The sequence below is a fragment of the Bubalus bubalis genome, chromosome 9 (assembly GCF_019923935.1).
Source record: "Bubalus bubalis isolate 160015118507 breed Murrah chromosome 9, NDDB_SH_1, whole genome shotgun sequence".
Taxonomy (NCBI): domain Eukaryota; kingdom Metazoa; phylum Chordata; class Mammalia; order Artiodactyla; family Bovidae; genus Bubalus; species Bubalus bubalis.
In genome coordinates, this window is record NC_059165.1 from 107,514,436 (window position 1) to 107,530,376 (window position 15,941).

Consider the following 15,941-nt stretch of genomic DNA (forward strand, 5'->3'; position numbering starts at 1 on the left):
TCCATCCCCAACTTCTGCAGCTCGCTCAAACTCATGTTCATTCAGTCGGTGATGCCATCCAACCATCTCATCCTCTGTCATCCCCTTTTCTTCCTGGCTTCAATCTTTCCCAGCATCAGGGCCTTTTCCAATGAGTCAGCTCTTCACATCAGGTGGCCAAAGTATTGGAGCTTCAGCTTCAGCATCAGTCCTTCCAATGAACATTCAGGACTAATCTCCTTTAGGATGGACTGGCTGGATCTCCTTGCAGTCCAAGGGACTCTTAAGAGTCTTCTCCAACACCACAGTTCAAAAGCATCAATTCTTGGGTGCTCAGCTTTCTTTATAGTCCAACTCTCACATCCATATATGACTACTGGAAAACCATAGCTTTGACTAGATGGACCTTTGTTGGCAAAGTAATATCTCTGCTTTTTAGTATGCTGTCTAGGTTGGTCATAGCTTTTCTTCCAGGATCATGGAAGCTTTTCTTCCATAGCATTTCTGCCATAAAACAGTGCAAATCAGCCATAAACGTGTGTATATATATCCCCTTCCTCTTGAGATTGCCTCCCACTGCCCCCTCCCATTGCTCCCCTTAGATCATCACAGAGCACCAAGCTGGCTCCCTGTGCTGGACAGCAGCTTCCTGCTAGCTCTCTATCTCACACATGATAGGGCATATACATCAGTGTTACTCTCTCAGTTAGCCCCTCTCCTCCCCCTCACCCCCCCAACAAGTCCATTCTCTGTGTCTGCATCTCTGTTCCTGCCATGCAAATAGGTTCATCAGTATCATCTGTCTAGAGTCCATAGATGTGTTAATATATAATATTTGTTTTTCTCTTTTTGACTGACTTCATGCTGTATGTCAGGCTCTAGGTTCACCCACGTTACTACAAACGACTCAATTTTATTCCTTTTTATGCCTAAGTAGTATTCCATTGTGTATATGTACCACATCTTCTTTATCCAGTCATCCATCTATGGATATCTAGGTTGCTTCGATGTTTTGGGTGTTGTATATAGTACTGCAGTGAATACCGTGGTATATGTGTCTTTTTGAGTTATGGTTTTCTCAGATATATGCCCAGAGAAGGCAATGGCACCCCACTCCAGTACTCTTGCCTGGAAAATCCCATGGGTGGAGGAGCCTGGTAGGCTGCAGTCCTTGGGGTCGCGAAGAGTTGGACACGACTGAGCGACTTCACTTTCACTTTTCACTTTCATGCACTGGAAAAGGAAATGGCAACCCACTCCAGTGTTCTTGCCTAGAGAATCCCAGGGACGGGGGAACCTGGTGGGCTACCGTCTATGGGGTCGCACAGAGTCGGACATGACTGAAGCTACTTAGAAGCAGCAGCAGATATATGCCCAGTAGTGGGATTGCTGGGTCATATGGTAGTTTAATATTTAGTTTTTAAATGAACCTCCATACTGTTCTTCAAAGTGGTTGTATCAATTTACATTCCCACCAGCAGTGTAAGAGGGTTCCCTTTCCCCACACCCTTTCCAGCATTTATTGTTGTGGAGATTTTTTTTGATTCTGGCCATTCTGACTGGTGTGAGATGATACCTCATTGTAGTTTTAATTTGCATTTTTCTCATAGTGATGTTGAGCATCTTTTCATATGCCTCTTGGCCATCTGTATGTCTTCTTCTTTTTTTTTTTTGAGTGTATTCTTTTTTTTATTTTATTTTATTTTTAAATTTTACATAATTGTATTAGTTTTGCCAAATATCAAAATGAATCCGCCACAGGTATACATGTGTTCCCCATCCTGAACCCTCCTCCCTCCTCCCTCCCCATACCATCCCTCTGGGTCGTCCCAGTGCACCAGCCCTAAGCATCCAGTATCGTGCATCGAACCTGGACTGGCAACTCGTTTCATACATGATATTTTACATGTTTCAATGCCTTTGAAGAGATGTCTATTTAGGGCTTCTGCCCATGTTTTGATTGGGTGGTTTGTTTTTTGATATTGAGCTCCATGAGTTGCCTGTATATTTTGGAAATTAATCCTTTGTCTGTTGCTTTGTTTGCAAATATTTTCTGCCATTCTGAGGGTCATCTTTTTGTCTTATTTATGATTTCCTTTGCTGTGCAAAAGCTTTTAAGTTTAATTATATAACATTTGATTTTTTTTCTTTTTCTTTTCATTGTTCTAGGAGGTGTGTCAAAAAAGATCTTGCTGTGGCTTATGTCAAAGAGTGTTTTTCCTGTGTTTTCCTCTAAGAATTTTATAGTTTGCAGTCTTACATTTAGGTCTTTAATTCATTTTGAGTTTATTTTTGTGCATGGTGTTAGGGAGTGTTCTGATTTCATTCTTTTACATGTAGCTTTCCCAGCACCACTTATTGAAGAAGCTGTGTTTTCTCCATATTCTCAATATCTCCCAGGTATATTCTTGCCTCCTTTGTCAAAGAGGAGGCGCCCATATCTTACCTCTGGGATTTATATCTTGTCCTGTTGGTCTATATTTCTGTTTTTGTGTCAGTACCATGCTGTCTTGGTGACGGTAGCTTTGTATTATAGTTTGAAGTCAGAGAGCCAGCTCCATTTTTCTGTCTCAAGATTGCTTTGACTCTTTGGGGTCTTTTGTATTTCCATACAAATCATACAATTTTTTGTTCTAATTCAGTAAAGAATGCTATTAGTAATTTGATAGGAATTGCACTGAAGTTGTAGATTGCTTTGCATAATGTAGTCATTTTCACTATAAATTGAATCTTCCAATCCACGAACATGGTCTGTTTCTTCATCTGTTTGTATCCTCTTGGATTTCTTTCATCAGTGTTTTATAGTTTTGTGAGTACAGATCTTTTGCTTCCTTAGGTAGATTTATTCGTGGCTATTTTATTCTTTTTGTCTTGATGGCAAACAGGATTGTTTTCTTAATTTCTCTTTATGCTCTTTCATTGTTAGTATAAAGGAATGCAAGAGATTTCTGTGTATTAATTTTGTATCCTGCAACTTTACTAAATTCATTGATCAGGTCCAGTAGTTTTTTCTAGTGGCATCTTTAGAATTGTCTGTGTGTGATAACCTGTCATCTGCATACACTGACACTTTTACTTCTTTTCCAATTTGGATTTCTTTTATTTCTTTTACTTCTGTGATTGCCATAGTGAGGACTTCCAAACCTATGTTGAATAAGAGTGGTGAGAGTGGACATCCTTGTCTTGTTCCTAATCTTAAGGGAAGTGCTTTCAGTTTTTCACCATTGAGAATGATGGCTTGCTGTGGGTTTGTTGTATATGGCCTTTATTATGTTGAGGTAGGTTCCCTCTATGCCAATTTTCTGGAGAATTTTTATCATAAATGGTTATTGAATTTTGTCAGAAGCTTTTTCTGCCTCTATTGAGATGATCGTATGGTTTTTATTCCTTACTTTGTTAATATGGTTATCACATTGATTGATTTGCATATATTGAAGAATCCTTGCATCCCTGGGATAACTGCTTAATCATGATGTATAATCCTTTTATTAATATATTGTTGGCTTCTGTTCATTAGTAGTTTGTTAAGGATATTTGTGTCTTTGTTCATCAGTGATATTGGTCTGTAATTTCCTTTTTTGTGGGATATCTTTTCTGGTTTTGGTATCAGGATGATAGTGGCCTTATAGAATGAATTTATAAGTGTTTGTAATTCTGAGATTTTTTGGGAAGAGTTTGAGAAGGATAGATGTTATCTCTTCTCTAAAAGTTGGTTCAAATTGCCTGGGAAGCTGTCTGGTCCTCGACTTTTGTTTGTTGGAATATGTTTAATCACATTTTCAATTTCACTACTTGTGATTGGCCTGTTTATATTTTCTAATTTTTCCTGGTTCAGTCTTGAAAGCATGTATCTTTCCAAGAATTTATCCATTTTTTCCAGGTTGTCTTTTTATTAGATTACAGTTGTTTATAGCAGTCTCTATGATCCTCTGTATATCTGTGGTGTCAATGCTGATGTCTTCTTTTTCATTTCTAATTTTACTGAGTCCTTGCTCTTTTTTTCTTGAGTAGTCTGGTTGAAGGTTTATTAGTTTTGTTTACCTTCTCAAGGAACCAACTTTTACTTTAATTGACCTTTGCTATTGTTTTCTTGTTTCCTATTTCATTTATTTCTGGTCTGATCTTTGTGATTTTGTTTCTTCTATTGACTTTGGGTTTTCTTTCTCCTCTTTCTCTCGTAGGTTAGATTGTTAGTTCGAGACTTTTTCTTGTTTCTTGAGGTGAGATTGTGCTGCTGTGCGCTTCCCTTTCAGAACCACTTTTACTGTGTCCGATAGGTTTTGGGTTGTCATCTTCTCAGCATTGTTTGTTTCTGTGCATTTTTAAATTTCCTCTTTAATTTCTTCAGTGATCTCTTGGTTATTTAGCAGTGCACTGTTTAGCTTCCATGTATTTGTGTGTTTTTTTTGCATTTTTTCCCCTGTAATTGATTTCTAATCTCATAGCATTGTGGTAGGACAAAATGCTGATACGATTTCAATTTTTTCAAATTTTCCGAGGCTTGATATATGGTCCAAGATGTGGTTTATCCTGGAGAATGTTCCATGTGCGCTTGAGAAAAAAAATTGTTCTCCTGCTTTCAGGTGGAATGTCGTATAAATATCAGTTAACTCTTTTTGGTCTGTTGTGTCCTTGAAAGCTTGTGTTTGCTTAGTTATGTTCTGTTTGGATGATGTTTCCACTGGTATAAGTGGGGAGCTGAAGTCCCCCAATACTAATTGTGTTATGGTTGATTTCCCCTTTTATGGTTGTTAGTGTTTGCCTTATGTATTGAGGTGCTCCTATTTCTATGCATAACTATTTGTAATTGTTTTATCTTCTTCCTGGATTGAGTCTTTGATTATTATGTAGTGTCCTTCCTTACCTCTTTAACAGTTTGTATTTTAAAGTCTATTTTATCTGATATGAGTATTGCTACTCCAGCTTTCTTTTGATTTCCATTTGCATGGAATATCTTTTTCCGTCTCTCACTTGCAGTCTGTATGTGTCCTTAGGTCTGAAATGGGTCTCTCGTAGGCAGCATATACACGGGTCTTGTTTTTGTATCCATTCAGTGTCTGTGTGTTTTGGTTGGGGCGTTTAATCCACTTACATTTATATATGATTCATATTTCCTATTACCATTTTCTCTACTGTTTTCTTAATTGGTGTTGAATTCTCTTTGCTTTTGCTTGTCTGTAAAGCTTTTGATTTCTCTGCCAAATCTGAATGAGATCTTTCTGTATAGTCTTTGCTGTGGGCTTTTTTCCTTTCATCACTTTACGTATATCCTGTCACTCCCTTCTGGCCAGCAGAGTTTCTGCTGAAAAATCAGCTGATGGCCATATGGGGACTCCCTTGTATGTTATTTTTTGCTTTTCCACTGCTGCTTTTAATAGCTTTTCTTTGTATTTATTTTTTATTAGTCTGATTATCATGTGTCTTGGTATGTTTCTCTTATCCTATATGGGACTCTCTACACTTCCTGGATTCTGGTTGAGTTTTTCCTCTCCCATGTTAGGGAGGTTCTCAACTATAATCTCTTCAAATATTTTCTCAGACCCTTTGGCTTTCTCTTTTTCTGGAACCCCTATAATTCAAATGTTGGTGCATTTAATATAATACTGTTCCAGAGAGCTTTGAGACTATCTTCAGTTCTCTTCATTTTTTCCTTTATTCTGCTCCTTGGAAGTTATTTCCATCATTCTGTCTTCCAGTTCACTTATTCGTTCTTCTGCCTCAGTTATTCTGCCATTGATTTCCTTCTAGCATATTTGTAATTTTAGTTACTGCATTTTTCATCACCGTTTGTTCATTCTTTTGTTCTTCTAGGTGTTTGTTTAATACATTTTCTTCTATTTCTGCGATTTTGGATCATCTTTACTATCACTACTCTGAATTATTTTTCAGATAGTTACCTATTTCCTCCTCATTTATTTGATCTTGTAGGTTTTTACCTTGCTCCTTTGTCTGTAACATATATTTTTGTCATCCTATTTTTTTTTTTTTATGAGTAGGAATGTGTTCCTATCTACTGTTTGTTTGGCCTGAGGTTTCTGGCAGTGGAGTTTGCAGGCAGTTGGGTCGAGCTGGGTCTTGGTGTTGAGATGTGGACCTCTGGGAGACCTTACTCTGCTTAGTATTCCCTGGGGTCTGAGGTTCTCTATTGGTTCAGTGGTTCAGACTCGGTACTCCCACCACTAGAGCTCATTTCTAATCTCTGGCCCATGAACTGAGATCCCACAAGCCACAGGACACTGCAAAAAAAAAAAAAAAAAAAAAAAAAAAAAAAGAGCAGAATAAAAACAAAGAATAAAAATTACAATTTAGAAAATCAGCAGATATATTAGAAAAAATAAGAATATATATGAAACAAACACCAGAAGGTAAAACAGAACTCCAGTAGCAAAGGAGAAAACCAAAAACCAAACCAAACCAAAACAAAAAGGACCCAAAAAAGCCTTGGCTGTGGGGGGCAGGGCTTAGGCAGGGCAGCCCTTAGGCAGGGTGGGGTTTAGGTGTAGGACCCAGGCCAGGAAAGGCCCTAGGTGGGTGTCAGGGTGGCACCCGGGCTCAGCCTGGCCTGTAGGGGCCCTCTGGAGTGCCTCTGGCCTCACGGTTTAGAGGCCCAGGGCCTCAGCAAGCTCCCTGGAGCTGAGTGACCAGGGATGGAGAATGCTAGATGTGTTTCCCTGGTCCTCCAACCCCTCAGGTCCCTCCTAGTCCCTGCTGATCCCCGGAAGGTAAATGTGTCTCTTCAGGTGTGTAAACCCCTCCCTTTACCCAGCCGCCCTGCGGGTATACCTGCCACATCCAGCCTCCACTTCTCCTCCCCTGTCGCTATCCCCGCCGCCATCCTACCCAGGTGCTCGGGGGTTCCTCTGGTTTTCCTGGGTGTCCAAGGTCCTCCACCAGCATCTGGTAAATATCCTGTTGGTGAGGAGACCTGGACTCTGCATCTTCTCTCCCCATCATCTGGGCCCCACTTCCCCTAAAACTTAAATAAATGGGACCAATAATAAAAAAAAAAATTTCATAAAGAAAGATCTAAGCCCATTGGTTTGTTGATGAAGTGAAAATGTTAGTCATTCAGCCGTTTCCAACTTTTTGTGACCCCCCTGGACTGTAGCCTGCCTGGCTCCTTTGTCCATGGAATTCTCTTGGCAAAAATACCGGAATGGGTAGCCATTCCCTTCTCCAGGGGATAGTCCTGACCCAGGGATTGAACCCAGGTCTCCTGCATTGCAGGCAGATTTTTTACCATCTAAGTCGCCAGGGAAACCCTGTTCTATTGATAAAATTATGCCAAATTTCTGTTAAGTAGTTATTCCATGTTCACAGAGATTCTAGAGAATAAAACAAGGAGATATACCCTCTAGTTTGATCCATGTAACTATGGGATAACATAGATACCAAAATATGACAAGGAATGTAAGGAGAATTAAAATTATGGGCCAATATCTTGTGGAGGAAAAGGGGGCAACAGGATGAGATGGGTGGATGGCATCACTGACTCAAGGAACATGAGTTTGTGCAAACTCCGGAAGATAGTGAAGGACAGGGAAGTCTCGTGTGCTGCAGTCTATGGGTCACAAAAACTTGGACATGACTGAGTGACTGAGCAGTAACAACAAATCCTGTGGATGTTGAGGCCTGTATCTTCAACAAAATACTGGCAAAAAAAAAAAAAAAATCCTGGCAAAGTCGCTGAACACTATATGAAGGTGAGAACAGATTATGATGAAAGACATGGTCCAGGCATGCAACATTGATTTAAAATTCTGACCATGAGAAAACCAGTATAATGCATGACATTAACTGATTGGAAGTGAGAAATGATGTGATTTTTCTCAGTAAATGCAGGATAAAAGTTTGATCAATTTTAACACCATAATTTTGTCATCAACTTAGGCCATAAAATTCTATCAATAAACAAACTTTCCCTTACCTTGATAAACGGCACTCTAGAAAACACCAGGCGACATCACATTTAAAGTAAAACCTTGAAGGTTTTAATTTGAGTTCATGAGCAAGAGACGGAGGTCAACTGTCGCCACTTCTGTCCAACGCTGCACAAAACAGAAGGGAGGCCAGTGAAATGCAGAAATGCAGAAACATGGTGGGATTCAAAGATGACATGGTTATGGATATCGAAATTTCAAGGATAAGTGATTTGACTTCGGGCATTTGGAAATATAAATGCACACAAATATTAACATGCAGAAAACACTACTATATTTATATACTAATCACAAACAGTTATTTTAAAACAGAATTTTAAAACAATAATAGCATCAGAGGTATCATGTTTCTAATTCTGAATATAATGCAAGGTGCTTAATGGCTCTGGGGGAGGGGCGGTGGGAATAACATTTTTGAGAGATGATAAAGAAGGTCCTAAATAAATGGATAGAAATCCATGAAAGAATCTAGGATGTTCAATAACAGTCCATATCCAAGCAGATGTTCTTTGGGAGGGGAGTATTGAGAATTGACAGTCAATGTGAGCATTTGCTCTATCGATATTAAAGACTATTATAAAGCTACAGTAATGTAGAAAGATGGGTCAATGAAGGGACAGTTCTCAGACCAGAGGAACAGAAGAGGGAGTTTAGCGGAAGAGCTGTCCACAGACAGGCTTTTGTTCCGCCCCCACTTCTTTTTCAAGCGTGGCGGCTGTGCAAGGAGTGGGAAATGATGGTCTTTTTGTAGGAATTTGTTTTTCCATTTGACCACGTAAGGAAAAAAGTTCATCTGATAACACAAACCACATAGAACCAACTCCAGGTCGGTTAGAGACCTTAGGGTAAGAGATAAAACCATGAAAACTCGTAGATGATGACTTAGATTGCCTTGTGGCTTTTGGGTAAGGGGAGATTCCTGACATGGAACAAGAATGACACATTTGACTGCATTAAAGCTAAAAGCTTTACAATAAAAAAAAAAAAAAAAAACTAAAAGCTTTCATTAGATTCATTTGGTTCAGTTCAGTCGCTCAGTCATGTCCAACTCTTTGCGACCCCATGGACTGCAGCACGCCAGGTCTCCCTGTCCTTCAGCATCTCCCAGAGCATGCTCAAACTCATGCCCGTTGAGTCAGTGATGCCATCCAACCATCTCGATTCATCAGAAGACACCATAAAAGAGTGGCATGCAAGTCACACAGATATGGGAGAGAAAAGCTTTAATATGCAAATAGAAGTCCTAAAAATGAATATGAAAAAGGCAGACAGTGCCATTGAAAATCAGGCAAGTTCTTTATCTGTGACACCACAAAAGAGCAAAGGACCCAAAAAATGACCATAATGACAAAAAAGATGAATAGAGCTGCTCCACTTTGTGGGTCACCAGAACCATACAGGAGACAGCCACAGGAAGTACCACCTCACTTCCACCAGATTGGCAACAGTTGACACGCTGAGAATAGTCAAGAGGGTGGAGCCTCAGTAATTTTCATGCACTGTGGGTAGGAACACTCTCCGTACAGTTGAGTGGGAGAGACTGGCTTCATCTAGGAAGGTTGAGGCTTTATCTAGGAAGGAGAGTCTGGCTTCATCTAGAAAGGTTGCATAGATCATGACTCCGCCCCACCCCCCCCACCCCCCACAGATCCTATATACAGAGAAGTCTTTTGCAATGTTCTTACTTAGAACTACCCACTTGGAGCTGTGGCCAAATGGATAGAAAAATTGTGTCATCACTACTGATAGGGTATGGGGCCTCTTGGGTACATATCTAGTGCAGAGCTTAGAGAAGTTTCTAGCCCTCCTACTTCCCTATTTAGTCCCTTCCCCCCGCCGGCCCCCCCCCCCCTCCACTGTTGCCTTCCTGCCTTAGATGAACGTGTCTTTGACTTTGTACTTCCCTCCTTGTCCCCAGAGTCCATGCCTGTACATCATTTGCCAGGGAACAGCCAGTGTTGAGTGAAGGGCATACTGTGATTGGGGGGACAGCCATGCTGAGTTGCAAGGTGGCCCAGACCCAGAAGGAGGTGACATCGTTCAAGGATGAGAAGAAGCTGAGTGCCAACTCAAAAGTGCAGGAAGAGACCCAGGGCCATGCCCAGCGGCTGGTGGTGTAGCAGGCGGGGAAAGCAGACACTGGGGAGTACAGCTCTGAGGCTGGAGGCTGGAAGGTCACCTTGTGTGTGGACATCACAGGGGGTTCTAACTGAGAGCATTTGAAGGAGATGATGGGACTGACAAATAGACTCACTGGACCCTAGTGCTCTTTACATTAGACTTCTTTTCTTCAAGTTTTCCATCCTTCCACTTCCTAGTCTTATGCCCACGGCTGAACCAAGGGAATTTAAATTGGAGGGGTATGTATATGGAAGGGAGTTTGGCCATTCTTGTAAACTTCAAGTAGTGTTTGATGTAACACTTATTCACATGTCCCAACAGCTGTGTAGAATCTTCCCCATATTGAGGACTCTGGAATCCACCTGGTACTTGAGGTTTGAAGTAGATGAGATATCTCTTATCTGGGAATATGTGCATATCCTTCTGTTGAATATTTTGGCTGTTCCCACATCCCTCACCTAACATCACATGAGAGTTCTTACTAGTGAGACCTGTTTGAATTTCACTGAACCAAAATTAAGGGGACTTTTTTTGGGGGGGCACATAATCACGCTTGGAATTATATCAAAACTAAAATTTGGTTCATGATAGTTTAGGTGTTCTGGGAGGCTCTTTTCTCTTTCACTTCATGTACCAAATTCTTGATCGAGCTTTTGTCTCAGTGCCTGTGAACAGTGAAAAAGGAGCTGACTGTTGGTAGGTATGTACCTGTGATATGCGCCTGAGGTTTAGAATGCTCTTTTCAAACAACATATTGTTTTCCTTTGTCTTCAGTTAGAACATTTGTGTCAGTATTCTTGGAGTTTGATTTGTAAGCTAAGAAATGGAAACGAATAAGTAGCTAATACTATACCACTACACTAAAAGATGAGTTTTTATAGTAGCAGCAGCCATGGTCTCATAAAACAATATTTACTTTATAGAATTTCCCTCATGGTTAGTGTGTTTGTGCCTCCCTGGCTGGTTCATAGAGAAGTCTGAGATCTAAATTTCTTTTCCTTTCATTAGGAGTTTGTTACAGGTAGACAACTGATTGGAAATGTATTAGTTCTTGAGTGGGTAGTGGATTCATTGTTCATTATACTATTAAAAGCATAAGTACTTTAAAAAAAGAGGGTGTTAATATCAAATAACTAAGGCTGTGATCCTACACTGACCTCTGGTTGCCAATACCTAACAGTGTGGGATTGTACCTGTACATAATAGTACCTGTATATAATAAGGTCCGTCTAGTCAAGGCTATGGTTTTTCCAGTGGTCATGTATGGATGTGAGAGTTGGACTGTGAAGAAAGCTGAGCACCGAAGAATTGATGCTTTTGAACTGTGGTGTTGGAGAAGACTCTTGAGAGTCCCTTGGACTGCAAGGAGATCCAACCAGTCCATTCTAAAGGAGATCAGCCCTGGGTGTTCTTTGGAAGGAATGATGCTAAAGCTGAAACTCCAGTACTTTGGCCACCTCATGCGAAGAGTTGACTCATTGGAAAAGACTCTGATGGTGGGAGGGATTGGGGGCAGGAGGAGAAGGGGACGACAGCGGATGAGATGGCTGGATGGCATCACTGACTTGATGGACGTGAGTCTGGGTGAACTCCAGGAGTTGGTGATGGGCAGGGAGGCCTGGCGTGCTGTGATTCGTGGGGTCGCAAAGAGTTGGACATGACTGAGCGACTGAACTGAACTGATAGATACCAGAAACCTCACTCTGTACCTTTGTCAAATGTTATTAATATTTTAAGAGAATATGACACATTACTTTATGGTAGTCAATTTGAAAAATTTTGACAATTTGGCCAGTTCCTAGAAAACTATTATCAAAAGTAACAGGAGAATTAGACAATGCCAACAGTTCTAAACCTTTTAAGTAAGTTGAACCGCAGTAAATCATTTTTCTCAGAAAGATCTAAGCCCAGTGGCTTTCCTGGTAAATTATATTAAATATTTTAGAAATAAATTAATCCATGTTCATGGGGATTCTTCTAGAGAATAGAAGGAGAAACACTCTGCAGATGGTTTTCTGTAGGTAACATATCATGGACACCAAAATCTGACAAGGACTGTACCAAGAATTGAAATTACAGGTCAGTTTATTATAGCTGTGAAAGGAAAACCCTAGACAAAACATTCACAAACTGAATTCAGCAATATATCAAGAAGATAATACACTGTGATAAGGTTGTACTCCCGTATTGCAGGGCTTATGTAGCTTCAGAAACAAAGCAGATCAATGCAAAGCATGAAACGTAAGAAGGAATAACAGAGTACATGGATATCAACTCAGAAAATCTAAAAGATCAGTTAGACTTAGTATAAGAGTTGAGAAAATTGCCATGTAAAAAGTCACTATGTGGAAAACATATACTTCCATATAGTAGCAGCATAGTTGGAAAATGAAATTATAAAAGATTTACAGCATTGTGAAAAGTATGATCTTTCCATTTCCAAGTAAAATAAAGATGTTTAAGACATTAGTGGGGGGAAATGGTTAATCATTTTGGAGAGAGAGAGTAAAAAATGCCTAAAGAAATAGATGGAAATCTATAGAAGACTCAGATATATTCACATCCAGTCAAAATCTAACAAATGTTTTGCTTCGGATAGTTGAAAATTGAGCAGCAGATTCCAAAGGTCAAGTAGAGCCAACATACTCTTGAAAAAGAATTATCATAAAGATACTGGAGTTACAATACAGGGATAGTTACCAGATCAAAGGAACAGAATAGTGAACTCACAATCAGACCTGTGAATAAATGAACTTCCAACTCTGCCGCCATCCCCACCACTTTTGTTTTTAAACCGGTGAGCTTGTATAGGCAATGGAGAAAGGATGGTCTTTTTAATATGTTTTCAACATTTAATCATAAAAAAAATTGCATAGGTAACTGGAACAGCACTTAAAAAGAAACTCCAGGTGGGTTAGAGACCAGAGTATGAAAGGAAAACCATAAAACGTCAGATGATGACATAGATTATCTAATGGCTTCAGGGTAAAGGAAGTCTTAAACAGAACAACGGAACAATATCCTGTATTCGACTGCATTAAAACTAAGTTTGGGGGCTTCCCTGGCGGTCCAGTGGTTAAGAATCTGTGCTTCCACTGCAAGGGGCACAGGTTTGACCCATTGTTGGGGAACTAAGATCCTACAAGGTGTGTGGTGAAACCAAATAAATAAACAGATTTAAAACAAAAACTTGAGTGAAAAGGCAAGTTATGCAGATGGGTACAGTATTCGCAAGCTGCATCATTTGTCAAATCTCTAGCACTTAAGCACATAAAGAGATCTGGAGAATGAATAAGGGGGAGACAGAAGACGCTATTGAAAATCAGCTGAAACACTTGAAGAGTGCCACCACAGGAGCGCAAACAGTAATGGCCAAAAGGCTGAAAACGCTGCTCCACTTTCTGAGTCACGAGTGCCATGCAAGAGGTAGCCAAGGGGCCACAACTTCCCTCCCACCGACTGGCCACAGTCGGCACGCTGAGCGTAGACCAGAGGGTGGAGGCTCTGCACTGCAGGTGGGAGGGCACCCCTCCCTGAGCGGGCCTGTGGAGAGCGTTAATGTCAGGTAACTGTGGCTGGGGTCCTGCACTGCCCTTTGGGTGCCCACCTAGAGAGGCTGAGGAGCCAATGCCTCAGGACCCTGAAGTTCTCCCAAAGTAGTGTGTACACTGAAGTCTCTGGCAACGTCTTCTCCTGGAACAACAGGCATGGATCAGTGGGAGAATATATAGGTAAACTGTGGTTACTCGGTGAGAAGGAGGTAGGGTTTTCCAGGCCACATAGCTAGCCAGGATCTAGAGAAATTTCCAGTTCTCTTGCTTCACCATTTAGTCCTTCCTCCCCAGTGCTGCGTCTTGACTTAGATAGTATGTCTGACCCTGTGTATCCCCCTCTGTCCCCAGAGCCCTCGGTGGTGTTCGCCAAGGAGCAGCCGGCACGCAGTGAAGTGCAGGCCGTGGCGGGGGCGAGTGCCACGCTGAGCTGCGAGGTGGCCCAGGCCCAGACGGAGGTGACGTGGTACAAGGACGGCAAGAAGCTGAGTTCCAGCTCGAAAGTGCGTGTGGAAGCCAAGGGCTGCACCCGGAAGCTGGTGGTGCAGCAGGCGGGCAAGGCGGACGCCGGGGAGTACAGCTGCGAGGCCGGGGGCCAGAAGGTCTCCTTCCACCTGGACGTCGCAGGTCAGTTATTTGAGAGATCTTTTGGAGATGCTGTGACTGACTTGCAGCCATGACAGGATCTTTTCATTGCATTTAAGCTCTTCGTATCTCCCATCTTCCCGCCTCCCATTCTCATGCTCATGGCTGATCCCAGGGACACTGGGTGGGAATGGTGTGTGTGTGAGGAAGAGGGGCCTCTCTTGTGCACCCCAAGTGGTGTTTCCGTGTTGTAATGTTCCAGGTGATCTTTGGTGCCCAGGACCCTGGCTCCATCTGGCCCTTGGGGTCTCAAGTGGGCCACATATCTCTCACCTTGGGAAATGTGAATGTACTTTTTGGATGTTTTAGCAATGTCCAAATTCTCTCGCCCAGCGTTGTATGAGGATTCTCCCTAATCAGAGATGTTTGTAGGTTTTTGAACCTGATAAGAGGATTTCAGCCACATAATCATGCTTGGCATTACCTCAAGTCTGAATTTATTTTAGTTGTTATGGGACACTATTTCTTTCTTGCACATTGTTGTAGAAGTTATCTGTCCATCTAAATGTTGCAAGATCTAGGTGTCTGTTCTGTTGCAATGTCTGTGCAAAGTAAACCAAGAGAAGAGGATTGGTGCCTTTGACATGCGCCTCTGAGATATGGTACATTCTTTTAAAAGCAAATTTTGGTTTTCTTTTGCCTCCAGTTAGTACATTCTGTGTCAGTATTCCCTTTGGAGCTTGATTTATAAATTTAGAAATGGAGAGTAGTAAGGAGCGCTTTCCTAAAGATGAGGCACTGTAGTAACACACTGACTGGTGGAGCAGCATTTGTTTCATAGCATTTCCTAATGACGCGTGTCTTTCTGTACCTTCTGACGTGGTTCACAGACATGACTGCAGACTAACTTTAGTTTCCTTTTGTTGAGAGAGGTTAACTTCAAATACAGATGGGCTGTGGCCCTACCTTGACTCCTAAGTGCCACCACATAACAGTTTGATATTGTATTAGTACATACTGATTCATAGGTGTATATAGATACCAAGAAATCCACTGTGAATCGTTTTGACATTATTATAATAAAATATATTATTTCACACAAGTAAATTTGAAAAGTTTTGAAATATTGGCCAATTCTTAGAAAACTATATCAAAACTTACACAAGAAGAAATAAACTTGAACATTCTTATAATCTTTTAGATAAATGGAACCATAATAAAGTAATCTCATAGAACAAGATTAAGCTCAGTGGCTCTACTGGCAAATTATATGAAATATTCTTGAAAACTATTTCCTATTCATGGAGATTCTTTAAGAGAATGGAAAAGGGATATATATATGTGTGTGTCTGTGTGTCTATTTATATGTGTGTGTGTGTGTGTGTGTATATATAGACAGACACTCTTTAACTCATTTTGTGTAGATACCATAGCATTGATACCAAAATCTGACAAAGTATAAAGAATTGAAATTACAGGTCAATCTTTTATTGATGTCAATATCAAAATCCTATACAAAATATTGGCAAAGTGAATGGAGCAATACATTTTGAATTGTATTGTATTGTATTATGAATACAATACAATTCCTGGATCTTAATCCAGGAATGCAATTGTTCAACATCAGAACATGAGAAAAATCAATCTATAACATTAAGAAGCTAAAAGAGAAAAAGCATATTCCTGCCTTTAAAAGTGCAGAATAAAAGTGCTTGACAAAATGTTTACATCATATCTAGATTGAGTTTTATAAAATACAGCATAT

At 40.7% G+C, this 15,941-nt stretch overlaps 1 protein-coding gene and 1 long non-coding RNA gene across 13 annotated transcripts in view; both read left to right on the forward strand.

Annotated features, from left to right (window-relative positions):
- OBSCN (obscurin, cytoskeletal calmodulin and titin-interacting RhoGEF) overlaps positions 1 to 15,941 on the forward strand; it is a 231,037-nt gene that overhangs the window by 112,173 nt on the left and 102,923 nt on the right. For 11 of the 12 annotated variants that reach the window (XM_045166786.1, XM_045166791.1, XM_045166788.1 and 8 more), the window contains one exon: positions 13,943 to 14,218. The exons of the other annotated variant lie outside the window; for it this stretch is intronic. In XM_045166786.1, coding sequence (XP_045022721.1) covers positions 13,943 to 14,218 — 276 coding nt within the window. The remainder of the gene's footprint in view (positions 1 to 13,942; positions 14,219 to 15,941) is intronic. 12 annotated transcript variants of the gene reach the window in all.
- On the forward strand, positions 3,360 to 11,144 carry LOC123335191. Its single transcript, XR_006553583.2, has 2 exons — positions 3,360 to 9,477; positions 9,523 to 11,144. It is a non-coding gene; the product is annotated as an uncharacterized LOC123335191 (long non-coding RNA).